Here is a 15,027-nt window from a genome sequence, read left to right on the forward strand (position 1 = left end):
CTCTATAGCCAATAAACTAGACAGGTCCTTCCTTTTATTATAGAATCAAATGCTGAGCTGGAAGGGACACACCAGGATCAATGAGTCCAACTCCTGGTCCTGTGCAGGACACCCCAAGAGTCACACCATGGGCCCAAGAGCATTGTCCAAACGCTTCCTGAACTCTGTCAGGCTTGGTGCTGTGGGCACTTCTTTGGGGAATCTGTTCCAATACTGACAACCCTCTGGGTGAAAAACCTTTTCCTGGTATTGAACCTGCATCTTCCCTAACTCAGCCTCCTGACATTTCCTTGAGTCTTGCCACTGGGCACGACAGTCAAGAGATCAGAGCCCACTCCTCCTCTTCGCCTCATGAGGATGCTGAAGACCACAATGAGATCTTCCCTCAGTCTCCTCAAGTGACCTCAGTCACTCCTCATGCAGTTTCCTCTCCAGGCATTCACCATCCTCACTCTCCTGCTTTGGACACTCTCTTGTTTAATGTTTTTTACATTCTGGTGCCCAAAACTGCACACAGGACTCAAGGTGAGTGCTTCTAACCTTAGAATTTTTTGATGCTTGCCACACAGTCTGATGAGATCCCCCTTTGGGAAAGTACGTAACAAAAGCCTAGGAGAACTACTTCTGAAAAGCAAACTACCACACCATTATATATGAAAATTATATAATAATAAACCCAGCAGAGTCCAGCAAGTGCAGCAAGCAGCAGTGCTGACTCCACAGACTGCAGCACTTCCCATCTGCCACAAGAACTACTGCGTAAGTTCCTTCGTTCCCATGGGAGATTCCTGCCATCCTTCCCCTTTGTCTCCCAACAGCACGGTCACCTGCAAAGGCTGTCATCTTGAGGGGGAAGCTCTGATGCCATTTTCCCTTTGGCTCCCTGTGGACCATGGCCTGTGGTGGGTGCCATCTTGGAAAGGGGGATTTCCACCATTTTGGGTTTCAGACTGTTCTCAGGGAGTTTGTGAGATTTAGCAATTTTGTATATAGTGATTATTTACTGTTGGTTTTGGCCTGTTGCAGTTTCACTTGTTAGTAAACTTATTTTTTCACACATAGCTACTTATATTCATTCTTTATTGGTAGTAAGGGACTGGTTAAAACAAAGGGGGAGAACCCATTCTAGAATGTTCCCCTTTAAACTGCCTAAACCCAAGACAGAATGCAAGATACCATCTTGTACCTTTCCTTCACCTCTTCCTCTTCCTGTTTCCTCCTACGCTCCTCCTCTTCTTGCCATTGTCTTTCCTCTTCCTCTCTTCTGATCTGCTCTTCCTCCTCCTGCCTCCTTCTCTCCTCGGCTTCCTGCCGGTGCCGCAGCTCCTGCTGCAGTAGGTGCTGGTAGAGGCTGCGAGCCAGGCGGCCACGCCAGTGCTTCTGCAGCGTCACCGCAGAGGCCTTCAGGCGCTGCAGGCTCTTCTTCCAGAAGTACGCTCGGTAGTTCTTTTGGATTATTACAACACTGGATAGCACCTTCTGATACTTCTTCCTGGAAACAGAACCACACGCTTAATGCATCGCTAACCCATACGTGCTCTGCACTCCTCATGCCCTTGCACACTGACCACATCCACAGGAAAATCCTTTTCGAAAAACACAGGTCAGAAGTGACATGATTTCTGTTCCTCTCCTGCTACTCACTACCTGTAAATCATATTCACCTCACTGTTCTCCCTCCTAATCTACCAATAGCTTGTTTCAATGGGCACCTACTTTTGTGAAGACTCTCAGACGATTAGAGGACCTTCCCTTTCCATTTGTCCATGGAAAGGGAAGGTCCTCTGGCTCAAAGTCTCCTTGCATTGCACATAAACACATTCACTGTGCAGTGGGCATAATCATTCAGTATGGATTTATTATAATAGAAACGTACAAATGCCCTTACTATATGAAAACAAATATTGCGCCATCTCTTAAGTGATCAAAAGCAAAGCACCCCAGGAAAGGCAAAACCAGCGCAAAAATAGATTTGGCGACATTAATTTCACATTTTCTGGGAGAAAACACACTGATACTACAATATTGATAGTTGAATCAAAGATTGTAACAAGTTCACATAAAGAAATACTTCTATTGCACAACATTTTGCCTAAACAGGTATCACAGAGTATCTTGAGTTGCAAGGAACCCACAAGGATCATCAATGATATCAAAATCAATTTTACAGGCACTTTAAGAACATGACAGGGCCCCAAACCACAACAATCACCATTCAGTATTTCTGTCTAGTAATGTTGTAGAAAAGTGAGATTTTACAGACTATCAAGGACATGAAAAAAGTTCCTGGTAGAAGTTTGTACATGATACATAAACTGGGCAAATAACAGAAGTTAGCATTACACAGTAATCTGGATCAATTTGTAAACTAGATTCAAGCAAACATTAAACAATCCAAAAGAGCCAATCATAACGTTTTGTATTGAAGAATCAAAGGCCAAACACAACTGATGTGGGACTATGTTGAGAAGCAGCAAGTCAAAACTGGATTTTTGGGCTCCAGATCACCACACAAAGGCAAACTCCCACCACAATACTATAGAAAAAAATACTACTGGGATTCTTATTCTTGTAAGCAGAAATATTGTTGTATAGAATACTGCTTTTATTCTGTACTCTGTGCTAGCACCCCCATTTCAAGAACAATGTTAGACCCTCAAGTGATTTCTGAGGAAGCAGGACTGGAACCAGAAATTCAGGTGTACAGAATGAGAGCAATTGCTCCATGCAGAACCTTGAGAAATAGAAAAGCCTAAGGAAAGGCTTCACCCCAGTTAAAGTATCCACATTTCTATTTTTCCAACAGGAGCCATAAGATTTAACCAACCAGAAATCTATTAAGGCTGAAAATAAGCAGACATTTTTTTAAGTAATTTAATATATTTGGATGCCTTAGTATCTTGCACTGGGGAAACAACCATTGGTACTAGTCAAATCAAAAACTTTTTTAATCCAAACAAAACGTGCAGAGAGAAATTCTCTGGGGCTGTTGCACAGGATCTTGGGCCAGAAGGCTACAGTAATCCTTGAGGTCTTACAGTCCTAGAAAGCACATTGGAAATAGCATGGTATTCTCACATAAACTTCCCACAGATCTTCTGCAACACCCTGAGGAAAAGACACACCTTAAAATCCCTCTCCTGGCAAGGAAATTCCCTTCAAATGGCAACAGGGACCTGTGCTGACAGCTTGCCACCTCCCTGCACATCAGATCCATCAGCCCAGTCAAGAAAATCAGGAGAGGGATGCTAATAGATGTAGTGTGCAGAGGTCATGCTCTTTTCCATAAGTATTATGTCAAAAGGAGGAAGCACAGAGAAAAGAAAAGGAAAAGCAAGAGGTGATAAGCAGTAGGAGATCTTAGGTTAATTACTCCTGGACTGCAGTACCCTCATCCCCACTCCTTCTGTCCACCCTGTGCCCTGCACATGGGGTGTGAACAGCTGCACATGCACTCTCTGCCAAGGCAGACTAAGAGCATCAAAAAGGGTACTCTGACTTTTACAAAATGCATCTGCCAGAAACTCTCTCAAGTGCAACATGTGCCAAGCCCTGCCCAGCTCCAGGCCAGCTCTGCCTGCTAATCTGCCAGGCTGAAGTGCCCCCTCATTCCTCATGACCACAGCCAAGCTTGCAGATGCCCTTCAGCTGGAATTGCTGCTGCAGGCTGCAAATCTCATTCCCCTTGTTCAAGCTTCCACTCACCCTTCTGCACTGGCCAAAGAAGTTCAACCTGAGACCAAGCAAAGGGGCTGGGAGACCCAAACATGCAGCACACCAGAGAAGGCAGGCTGGCAGCAAGACTCCAATGCTGTATTTGAAATTTACTTAATTAGTCTCTCAATGAGCTGTAGTTAGCAGTTATGCCTCCATGGAGTAGAGATCACAGGGCTATGGAGCAATTTGCTACTGTCTTCTTCCCATGAAGAACAGTCCTGAAGAAACCAGGGGCACAGCCAGTTTCATACATGGATCCTGTACTATGTGGTTTTTAGCTAGTGAAGCTGTTACCTGCATCTCAGAGCTCTACAGATTAGTTACATAAGAATGGGATCATTTCAATGGGCTTGATTTTCTTGTCTCACATTTTAGTGATCAGAGATACTAGGCGGCATAGGCTGCAGGGAATGAGAGTGAAGAAAATCTGGTTCTCCAGGCTCACAGAACAAGTTCACAAAGGGGGAGAAACCAGTAAAATCCCTCCTTTGCCAGTCTACTTTGCATGAGACCAAATTAATTTAAATACACTTATACTTGCAAAACTAACAGAAATGGTATCAAGCTTAAGGCAGCACATACTGGTATTCCTGCCCAACTCTGCACAGACCATTCAGCACTTGCCCAGATGAACTCCTGCCTGCTGGACTTTTTTCAATCCAGGTGCAGTGCAACTGGAAACTCTCTTCACAGAAAGTTTTACAGACCCCCTTTCCAGCTCTTCTCTACTCTCCTCCCCTGTGAAGTCCAGTTACCTCCAGCTGCTTGTGAAGATTTACACTCTGGCTGCAGAAGCACAGCTTGTCCTTAAGGATGAGACTCGTAACAGCAACATGTGGGATGAGGAATTCAGAAGTGTGGAGGCTGAAGGACCACAAGATTTCCCACCAAGAGGAACTCTGCTGCCACACAGTCTCCATCACAGCCCTGCAGGACAGCTTCCTCACCAGGATCTCAGAAAAGCAATAATCCAGTAGGCCTGCAGTGGTGTTTCCAGCAAATCAATTTTCCTGTGCTAATCTCTACCCCTCTCTCCAAATGCTAGACAAAAAGTAAAAGAGAGAAGAGGCCCTGACATAAAGAACTTGCAATCTCATGTACAAACAATAGAGCGAGCTCATTTGTCTTCCTAGAGGGAAATAAATAAATGAATAAAAAGTCCCAGAGACCAAAGGTGTATTTTGCTGATATTCCACACTGGCAAGGCAGGGTACAACCCTTGCACACGTTTCCCAATGAAAAATGAGCTACCTGGTGTAACTGGAGGTCTAAGAAGAGTGCCTGCTGAAACAGTTCTGCTGGCCAGGGATTTCACCTCCTCACAACCCTGACTGACAGGTGTCTGGAGCAAAGACCAGCCAGGAAAGAGCATCTTACTGGGATTAAGTGTGCATACCACAGCCATTAAGTAGTCAGCTGTTGCACTGACTTCGAGGGCAGAGGAGGGGCCGTTTGTCTGCAGTTGGTTCTCCCAAACCTTCACTGGTCAGGTGCAAAAGGGAGAGGCAAGAGGAGATTACTGTTGCAGAGCTGGCCAAAACCCAATTCTGAACAGTTAATTAAAACAAGAGGGAGATCACAAGGCAAACAGGCAGGGGGAGGAAGGAGGGTGAGCAAAGGCAGAACTGCAAGTGAGGAAGAAGCAATTGGCAGGGGGAGCAGAAAACAGAGTTGACAGGCACAAGGGAAAGGAGGGGACCCAAAGCGTAGGTGGGGCCCAGTCAGGAGAGCCCTGAAGGCAAGGAAAAGGTGTCATCACAGGCAAGCAATGGGTACAAAAGTCCACGGGAAGCCTGCTGAGCAGCGCTGAGGGAAGGTGCAAACGTGCACATAACTGAAAAAGAGGTGCCAAAGGTGCAGGAAGGTTTCAGCAGAGCTGATGCTAGCAGGGAGGGCAGATTCTGCAACTCTCCCTTAGAATACAGAGGGGAAGACGGGACGGATGCTAGGGGACTAGAGAGCAAAGCAGGGTGTCGGGGCAACCCAGGCACGCAAGCACAGGGATGGTGGGGCAGCCCCCAGCACTGACCTTGCCATGTAGCCCAAGACGTGGGCCCGGATGACTATAGCTGCTTTCCTCAACTCCTCTTCCCGATCCTTCTCCAGCTTCTGCTCAAGAGCTTCCTTCAGGAAAACCTGACGCCACGGGGAGGAGTTTCAGTAAACACAAAGAGAGGAAAGAAGTCAGTCCCCGGGAGAGCCGGGCGGTTTCATCCCCGGGTGAGCGGCGCGGAGAGCGCTCCGTGCCCTGGCGGCCGCGCCGCCGCCGCCCCCGCGCTGCCCCGGGCGCCCGCACTCGGAGCGCCGGGAAAAGTTCTGCAGCGGCGGCAGCCAAACTCCGAGCCCAACCCCCGCCGCCCTCACTCTGTGGTCAAGACTTAAAAGAGAGAGGGAGGGAGCAGAGGAAGGAGGGAAAGAGGAGGGAGGAGGAGAGCCCAAGTTTGCGCCTGTGATTAACTCTTTCCCAGCTGACAGCTCGCCCGGCGCAAGCCGGTACCTCCCTGCAGCAGGCACTGGGACCTCCGGGGGTGATTAAATATTTTGCGAAGAAACTCCTCCGCGTTTCAAGGAAAGGGAGGAACTTTTAAGATTTCTAGGCTCCAGGAAGTAACCTTTACAGGAATCTTAAGGGAAGGCAGGCGGAAAGCCAAAAGCCCAGTCGAGGCACAAAGCTGCGCTTACTCTCAAGCCCACCGGTGCTGAAGCCCTCCACCGACCTCCAGACACTCTGGGCTGAGATGCTCCCGTGCTGAAGAGGTTCCACAGTAGAGCATGCACTAGGGGCAACTGAGCTCTGACCACAGAACTCTCCAAGTATTACTGGTTGCACGCCAGTGTCCAGTATTTTAATTCTCAAGCATCTTTCACCGCCTGTATTTACAACTTCTGCTCGGCGCTAAATGCTTGTGAAGAATGCAGGTGCTACGTTAAAGACAAAAGAACTGAGATACAAGCAAGATAAGGCCACGTTTACAGGAATTGTGCTGACATGTCTAAGCAATGTTAAATCAGCTGGCTTGCATTAGGTTAGCACAGGATTCAGCAGAAATTCCTGAAATAAATGTGCCGCTTTTTAGATGGATTGCAGCCTGCAGGGAGCTCCACGGTGCTGTGGGTACACTGCTAGCAGTACCCAGACTAGAATAAGCTGGTGAGAAACGTCCATACAAGCTGCAGGCACAGCAGCAAGTGCCATATGGCCATGCTCGTGTGACCTGCTGCCTGGCATTGGATAAATCCCTGCCAGGGCCAGCAGCAGAACAGGCTACCCTAGGGAAGTGCAGCCCCACTTGTTAAAGCACTGGCATGGACACAGGATGTGAGCTGACATTCATCAATCTGCAGAATTGAAAACCACATTAATCAGTAGAAACTCCTTACAAATGTACTGGGTTCATGGGGTTGTGGTGAGAAGCCAAAGATTTGAACAGCCATTTAGTCCAGTGCCCTGCACCAGTTCCCCTCTTTCCCACTTAGCTCCCCTCTATGTCCCTCTATACCCTCTCCTCCATCACTGCTTTTGGCCGCATCCCCTAAGGCTCTTCCTTCCCCCTGCAATTACCATTGTGTACTGAGGTGTACTGACACCCCTCCCTGAGTTAGTACCCATAGTCAGTGGCTTTCCTGCACTTGAATTTCTCCTGGGGAGCAGCTTCCATTAAGAAATGAGCTGTTTTGTAATGACTAAATAACCATGAGTAGCCTGAAAAGAAGCTTCATTATCAAGGTACTGCCAACCATGAAGCTGGCATCCTTCCCTGCAAGTTGTACATCCACTCCCTCTGTCAACTCAACAATCTTTTAAAGATTTCTTTGAGGCAGGGATTGCTCTTTCCATTACATTCCAGAACCAAGCAGCAGTCACCCATTTCAAGAATGCAACCAGCAAAACACTGTCTCGGTCCATTATCTTCATCAAATTGCAAAAATACTCAGGCCATCAGTATTTCCCTAGCAAGCACAGTCTTTGCTGAGCCAGGCCAGTTTGGGGTGGGGGAGGAACTTCAGGGCATACAGAGATCCATGAGACCCAACCCTAATCCTATAGGATTACAGGATCTATACATGCTGGAGTGAGGGGTTAATCTAAAAAAAACCCCAGCAATATCTAGTTATAAACTTTTGGTATTTTGAAGGTTTGGAGGTTTTTCAGACTCCACTAGATGACAAGGAAGAATAACATGCATTTCAAGTCCAGAAGTATTTTTGATGCCTTGTGGAAATAAACTAGAAAGTGGCTGTTCTTTGTCATTATTCATAGTCATTTTCTGAAAACATGGGACTGTTTTCATCTGAGAAGAGAATGGCTAAACAAAACATACAAGGTTACATCTATCACATTCTGCTGATACTAGACACTGGCCGGGTTTTAAACCACAGTGCATCACCACAGTGTTCCTCACATAACCTCAAAGCCTGCATGCACCATCAGTGGGACAGTGAACATGATAAGGTGTCACAGAGATCAGCAGACACAAGTGTAACTGCTTGGGTACCCATGTGTACATAAGTGGGATCATATGATTCTTGGGGACAACACTGGGAAAGCAGGAAGTGGGTCACTGTGACCTGGATGCCAAACAGTGTACAGCAACCTCCTCCTTCAAACAGGCCCTGCAAACCAGCAGGTTGAAATGTGGAAATTTATGCCTTCAAACAGCAAAGGTTACTGTGTTAAACCACTGTAGAAATCTGTGTTGTGGGTATGGCAAGTATGGCAGAAGGCCCAGGTGCACTGAAGGAAGGGTCATATGGAAGTTGCTGCCCCATCCCAGCACATCCCCAGTGAAGGCAAAGGCACCTTAGCACAATCTCTTTCATCATCACACTGCTTGTTTGCATCCAAACCCTCAACTCTGCCATACCACCATATAAAACCTGTATTGCATACATTAATACCTCTTATAAACATTAATTTGACAATTGACAGCACAGCAGCTGCTCTATTCTTAATGAAAAACACAAAGATCATCCTGCCCTTCCTCCTCCGTTTCCTTTCCCAAGCTTCACAATCCCCTGCACTAATTCACAGAGTTCCTTCCTTCCTCCTTCAAACAATTGCTAGGGATATAATTATCCTTCCATTCATTTTGCAGGAAGTATTCCCCGTTCTATAAGCCTTGCTCTTCACCCACCCCTTATACTTCTTCCTAGGTTACATCCCCATGGGCTTGTCACACCTTTTTCAGTAGCTACTCCTGACTAAGCCAAGATTGGTTCTGGGAATACCAATCTGAGTACCCAGAGCTGCACCTGTAGCAGCAAAAGTGGCAGTAAGGCCATGCAGGGGACTTCCTTTTCAGGACAATAACCTATGCTCCGTTCCCCTTAGCTGGTACCTTCACCTTTACCTGAAAGACTCTGGAAAAATAAGGCTCATTTCTCCATCAACCCAAGTATTCCAGGCCTATGTTACCTAGCACCAGCTGAAACATGAATGCCGACAAAGCAGTCTGTAATCCAAGGCACAGCAGCTGGATCCACACAGCAGGGAAGGTCCTACCAGGAAGCACCACTGCTCTGCAAGGCCTCACCTTGGCAGCTGCTTTCCTAGGGACAGGCTTTCTGGAGGCACTGTCACAAAGCTGAGTTGCAAGGTGGTCTCCAAGGGAGGAATGAAATGGCTTTGCATGGGAAAGAATGACAAGCAACTCATCTGAAGAATGTAATGGCAGGGTAGTACACCTTGGAATGATAGTCCCTTGGAGCAGCCAGGGGCTGGCCAGCCATTCAGCATGGCAGCAAGAGTGGAACATGCCAGGACAGCCTTGGAATGATCCATTCTTTCAATAGACAGAACTTCTCCCCTCTACCAGGACACACATCTCTAATACAAACCATGTCCAATAGAAAGTAACTTCTACAGCCAAACAACATGGCTCAACTGCTTCCCAGCTCCAGGAAATTTTGCTCCTCAGGCATCAGGAATACAAAGGTTGCTTCTCTTAATCATTTCTTTCTTTCCACAATATCCAGACTCACAGCAGCCAGCACCCAAGCAGAGAGATTGCAGGGTACCAACATACAGCTCTTCAGTCAAGTTTTAGTTTACAGAACACAATAATTAAAAAATAAATACATTGGACTATATCCAGAGTTTTGACAAAACAAACACACATTTTCTTTGCCACAATTACCACCCATATTGTCTTTTTCCAAATAATTTGTGCAGGTCAAGGAGTGAGTGTAAACAAGCAGATGGACTCAGTCCTTCATGATGCACAATGGGGACTGAAGAGAAAAGGGACCTATAGCTTCCAGGGGCTCAAAGCATCCTGGATTTCCTGCTTGTTGTTAGTCTGCTGTAAGCTTTGGACTTCAGCTGTATAGCTTATAACCTTTTGTACTCTAAAAGGTGAGTTTGGTCCTCCATCCTGCTGCCCTTACTGTAGCGCAGCAATCTTCCACCTCTTGTCATGCTGGAAGAAAGTTCAAACTTTGTGTTTACCAGCTCTAACCACCATTTTCTAAGCTTTCCAGACAGCTCTGCAACACACAGTCTCTTCATAGGCTTTAACACTGAAATGCTGGGAGACTGGCAGTCACCCAAGCAATGTGGATTATCCAGGGACAGGAATCACCAAAATGCTTCCTGGTTTGCAGGCACCAGTGAGGAGACTCCTGATTCCAAAATCAAAGATAGGGAACACTTTAACCACAGACCAGAAACACAGCTAAGTGATAAAATCTTCTTTCTGGAGCATCAGTGGAGGCATGGGGGAAGAAAAAAAAAACAAAACAACCAAACTCCAGATTAATACATGTCCTTCCCACAACAATGGCCAGTGGTTTCCTTGATTGCCACATAGAGCTCATAGCCCAGACTCTTAAGTGGACTACCACCAGTCCTCTAGGAAGAGGAAAGAGATCTTGCTTTAATAAATATTATAGTCTATCCACTTACTGAAAAATAATTACTCAAAGCAACTAATGTCATCATCTGATCTCCTGGACAAATTAAATGTGCATGTTCACTAGAATCACTGCATCACTTCTGGTTTCATTGTGGCACTGGAAATATTCTGAAGTACATTTCTAAAGGCTTAAGGGCAAAAAAAAAATGCAAGAAGTTGCTTTGATGTGCTACCATCTGCTCTAGATATGAACTGAACTGCATCCCCACTATTGAGAAATGCTGCCTGCATTGGACACCATCCATCTTGGAATATTCTTTGAAGAATTTACTGGAGTATGTGGAAAGTTGTGATAGAGACAGCTTCACACTCCCAGATTTCTATAGCAATATACCTCAAAATGCTCACATCTATTTCTGCATGAAAATCCAGACTATTCCAGGCAAGAGAGAAGTGTTAAACATTCACCAAAACAGAAGCAAGATCTGAATTACGCAAATGGGCAGAAGCATTTGGATGCCTCTTCACAGAAAATGTATGCTAGCATCTGGGCTAGATGCAAAAGCATCATCTGAGCTTCCCCAACAGAAAGCTGTCATACATCTGGTGATGTAGCTATTCACAGCTTAGATATACACCAAGATTCAGCTCACTGCCTCGGGCAAGAATTTCAGTTAGTCAAGCAGAGTGAAATACCTGGCACAAGAGGCAAGAGTTAATGGCACACATCACAATTACATAAATGAGAGCCATGCTTGTTCCCCTTGAATCTTTAAATTGGATCAGACACAACAAAATCAAGCTGGTTTGGTCAATTAGGAGTTTAGATAAAATCAAAAAACCTGCTATGTCTCTAGGTACATAATATGGGAAATATTTGAGATGCTGCAGGTCAGTGGCACAGGCCAGTGGATTGAAAGGATCATGACTGCAATGCCTTGCAATCTGACCAGATGCAATCATGTCCCCTTGCAGCTGGAGCAAAGCCATACCCTTCCCCACACCGATGCAGTACCTTGGTTTTACCCAACTGCCATTCCTTCTTGCTGCTGTCATAGGTCTGGAGAAAACCTGCACATACAGCTTTGCTGTTCTCTGAGAGGCTTGGCCCCTTCACAAGCATCTTGTACCTAAGAACAAAACAGAATCTCATCAGATTACAGATGACAGTAACTGCCCCCTTTCCTCTCTCTTCCCAATCTTTTAACTCTAATTATTCTCCTCTCATTAGTCCTTTTTCCTCTGGGACCCTCCTTCTTCATGTTTACCTTCCAATTTGGAAATTTCCATCCCCCAACCTTTATCTGTTTCTACCACACTGGCAATTATTGTTGCAATCCCAGTAAAAGAATACAAACTCAACAGAATTTTTCAGTAAAGAACAACTGTCTTTTTGAAACATGTGCTTTCATCAGACACAAGATATTTTGTTCAGTGTTGGGGTGGCATTTAGTGCTCCAAGAGACAAAGGAAGCAATGTTCAGTGTCCCTTCTAGCCTTAAACTTCAAAAAAATCCTTTTGATGTAGCTCATTAAAAGAAATAATCACTTCTTCCAATATTAATCATCAACTATACTGTCCATTAGAATTTTCTTCAGCTGCCTAAAGGTTTTAAGCATGGTATTTTCTTTTCACATATTATGACCAGCTGGGTTTCACAGCATCACACTAGCAAATCTGTGACAAAGCTACCAAGGAAAAAAAAAAGACAAAGAAAAAAAGACCAAAGACCATCTGGCTATTTTTCCATTCTGACTTTTAGCCTAAAGGCAAGTCTCCAAAAGGCCTCCCAGATCAGTCGATGATATGAGCATTAAGACCATGGTTAGAAAAACATCCCACAGATGATCCATACCAGAAGAAGCAGTTAAAGAGGGAGCAGTCACCTAGAATTTTATACTTTGGGGCTGTTCCAGCGTACAATACAGTGGCAGCAATTACCTGCTGAGGAAGTCCTGGAACAGGCGCCGTACAGGGAAACCCGCTCTCCGAACCTTCACTGTCTCCAGCATCCCTGAGTAGCGGAGCTGATTCAGCACCACGTCTGGATTAAAGAGGTTCGGCGCCTAAACAGGGATCCAGAATCAAAACCAAGTAAGTGAGGCAGTCACTGGCTGTGTATCTGTTCTGGTGTAAAAAGCCAACCCTGCATATCTGGGCATGCCAAGTAAAAAGGGGGAAGATTGGGTCAAGGGGAAAGCAACCTCACAGCACTGCACAGTGCAGAATAAGGGACAAAAGAGAATTGGGCTGATTCTGGAGGAAGGAAAAGAGTTTGCAGACTGCACTCACAGTCAGACTATGGTAGGAAAGCAAAGATACAATGTCTGAACACATTCAGAGTGTAGAACCCTGACTCAGTTCTCTTTGTAGTCTCTCTTTTCAATTAAACTGGAGACAAACTACAGAATTCTTTTCTGGCATAAATCCCCTAAGCAACCTATCCTCTGACATATCATTCATGGTTTCAAAACACACAAAGAAAAGGATCAGTTCAGATCTAGTTAGCAGGATGTCCTCCCGCCACAGTCCAAGTCCAAAGTCCAAGCAAGAGCCAGCCTGTCCCTAAGCACTGTGACTTGCTCATGATGCATCCACCTCCACTGCCTCAGAGCCAGGGATCTGCAGGAGACAGTGCCTACTGCACAAGCCCTTCATTCCAGAACAGATTTCTCTACAGGCACTATAAACAGGAGTGATTGCTTCTTCTAGCACAGCTCTGAACTCTGCACAAGCCTGGTTAATCCTCCAGGCTTCATAAGCACTGAAAGAGGTGAGAATGGCTATATAATCTCATATTTAGAATGCAGTCTTTCCATCAAATTACCAGAATGAGGCTGTGTTTTTTCTCAACTGTAAAATAACTAGAATAAAAAAGGGAAGGTGGGAGGGACTGCTCTTACCCTCAGTTTGAGGCACCTGCTAGGCATTTGTGCAAGGGCATGCCCATGCAGGCCTGTGTCACATGCACACATGTGGCTGGGGTTCACACTTACCTTTTCTGTATTTGGTTTGATGCAGCGGATGAAAAACGGGTTGGAAGTACTGAGCGTGGCCATCAGGGAATGGAGAGAATCCTAAAGACCAGCAGGAGAGACCCAAAGGATCAGTCACTACAGAAGGGAAAAGGGCTACATTTGATGCAGTAAGGTCTTCATGCAGCACTCCCATTCTGAATGTCCTCCTTTGACTCTGCCTACCAAAATTTCATTAACCCACGAGATTCCTTTCTGTCCAAAACATACCCACACAGTCTGCTCTTAAGACTATTTATATAGTCATCCTTGTTCTTGGAGCTGTAGAGCGTTTGTGAGTTAGTTTTACAAGTCTCTCAAACTTTAAATATAGGAAGAAAAACCCAGTGAAATGAACAGGTCTGCAGACAATTCAAGTGTGTGAGATTCATACTTGCAAGGTCCTCCTAATAAGGTTTTATTGCAATTGTCACCATACCTGCAAAAATTTGGCCTAAAAGGACACATACACATAGCTGAAACACCAAACCAATATGAAAGATTAAAGAACCTCAAGAACTTCATACACTTAGCAAAGTACTCTTCTCCTCTGCCACTCTGCTCCATCTTATCATCTCACATTTTATACCAGACAGAAATCCTTGGGGCAGTGGCACTGTCTTTTTTTAGCACTGCAACATTCCTGCACATTTTCAGTGCTGGACACAAAACAAGGATGAATGACTTCTCTTGGCTGCAGGCCTTGCTTTACCCATCTGCTCCTCCCCAGAAGCCTGCTGCTCTCTTGGAAAACATCATACCCTGAACTGGGAACTGACAGTCGGTCTGCGCCTCTGGGTGCCCATCTTCAGTGTCTCTTCACTGCAACGACTGCAGACTCTTTCAAAAAGGTCATAGATGAAGTCCAGCCTAAGGGAGAAGAAAAGATTTAAAGAAGATGAAAGACACCTACCACCTGTGAGAAGATGGTTTTTATTGTCAGCTACTGCCCTGTCCTGTTGTGAAACATCTCATTTTTATACCTGCTGTGCCAGAGGAAGCAGTTCAGCTGGCACTTCAGTGAGGAAATTAATACTTCCCACATGGCTGCCCAGATCCCGTGGGCTGCCTTATATGCCACACTCAGATGCAAAGCCAGAAGTCCCCTCCCACACTTTCAAGTAGGATATTAGACAAAGGAAAATCTCCCTTCTGCACTGGCTGGGACACCTCCCTTGAGCAAGGAGGGGATCTCAAGGACACCTCCCTTGAGCAAGCATATGCCCCTAGGCAAAGCTGCCTTGAAGGTATGCCAGCTGGACCGATGCTGTCATGCCTCCCAAATCATGATCAGCCCCCATGATACGATCATGAAATTGGAAGCCCAGCTCTTCTGCAGCCAGAGGAGTTCTAGAGCTGCCCTCCATGTAGCTAGCCCTCCAGCTCTAAGGAATCTTCCACCATTTTGCCACTCCTGAGACATTGGTGCTGGTTCTTACAA

The 15,027-nt window shown here is 45.7% G+C and overlaps 1 protein-coding gene across 1 annotated transcript in view; it reads right to left on the reverse strand.

Annotated features, from left to right (window-relative positions):
* The window catches only part of LOC131560617 (unconventional myosin-X-like), a 75,313-nt gene that overhangs the window by 27,734 nt on the left and 32,552 nt on the right, over window positions 1-15,027 (reverse strand). The window contains exons 17-22 of the mRNA XM_058809463.1: window positions 14,348-14,456; window positions 13,569-13,649; window positions 12,514-12,638; window positions 11,587-11,701; window positions 5,747-5,853; window positions 1,187-1,492 (exon numbers count right to left, since the gene is read on the reverse strand). Coding sequence (XP_058665446.1) covers window positions 1,187-1,492; window positions 5,747-5,853; window positions 11,587-11,701; window positions 12,514-12,638; window positions 13,569-13,649; window positions 14,348-14,456 — 843 coding nt within the window. The remainder of the gene's footprint in view (window positions 1-1,186; window positions 1,493-5,746; window positions 5,854-11,586; window positions 11,702-12,513; window positions 12,639-13,568; window positions 13,650-14,347; window positions 14,457-15,027) is intronic.

This window comes from Ammospiza caudacuta, chromosome 8 (assembly GCF_027887145.1).
Source record: "Ammospiza caudacuta isolate bAmmCau1 chromosome 8, bAmmCau1.pri, whole genome shotgun sequence".
Taxonomy (NCBI): domain Eukaryota; kingdom Metazoa; phylum Chordata; class Aves; order Passeriformes; family Passerellidae; genus Ammospiza; species Ammospiza caudacuta.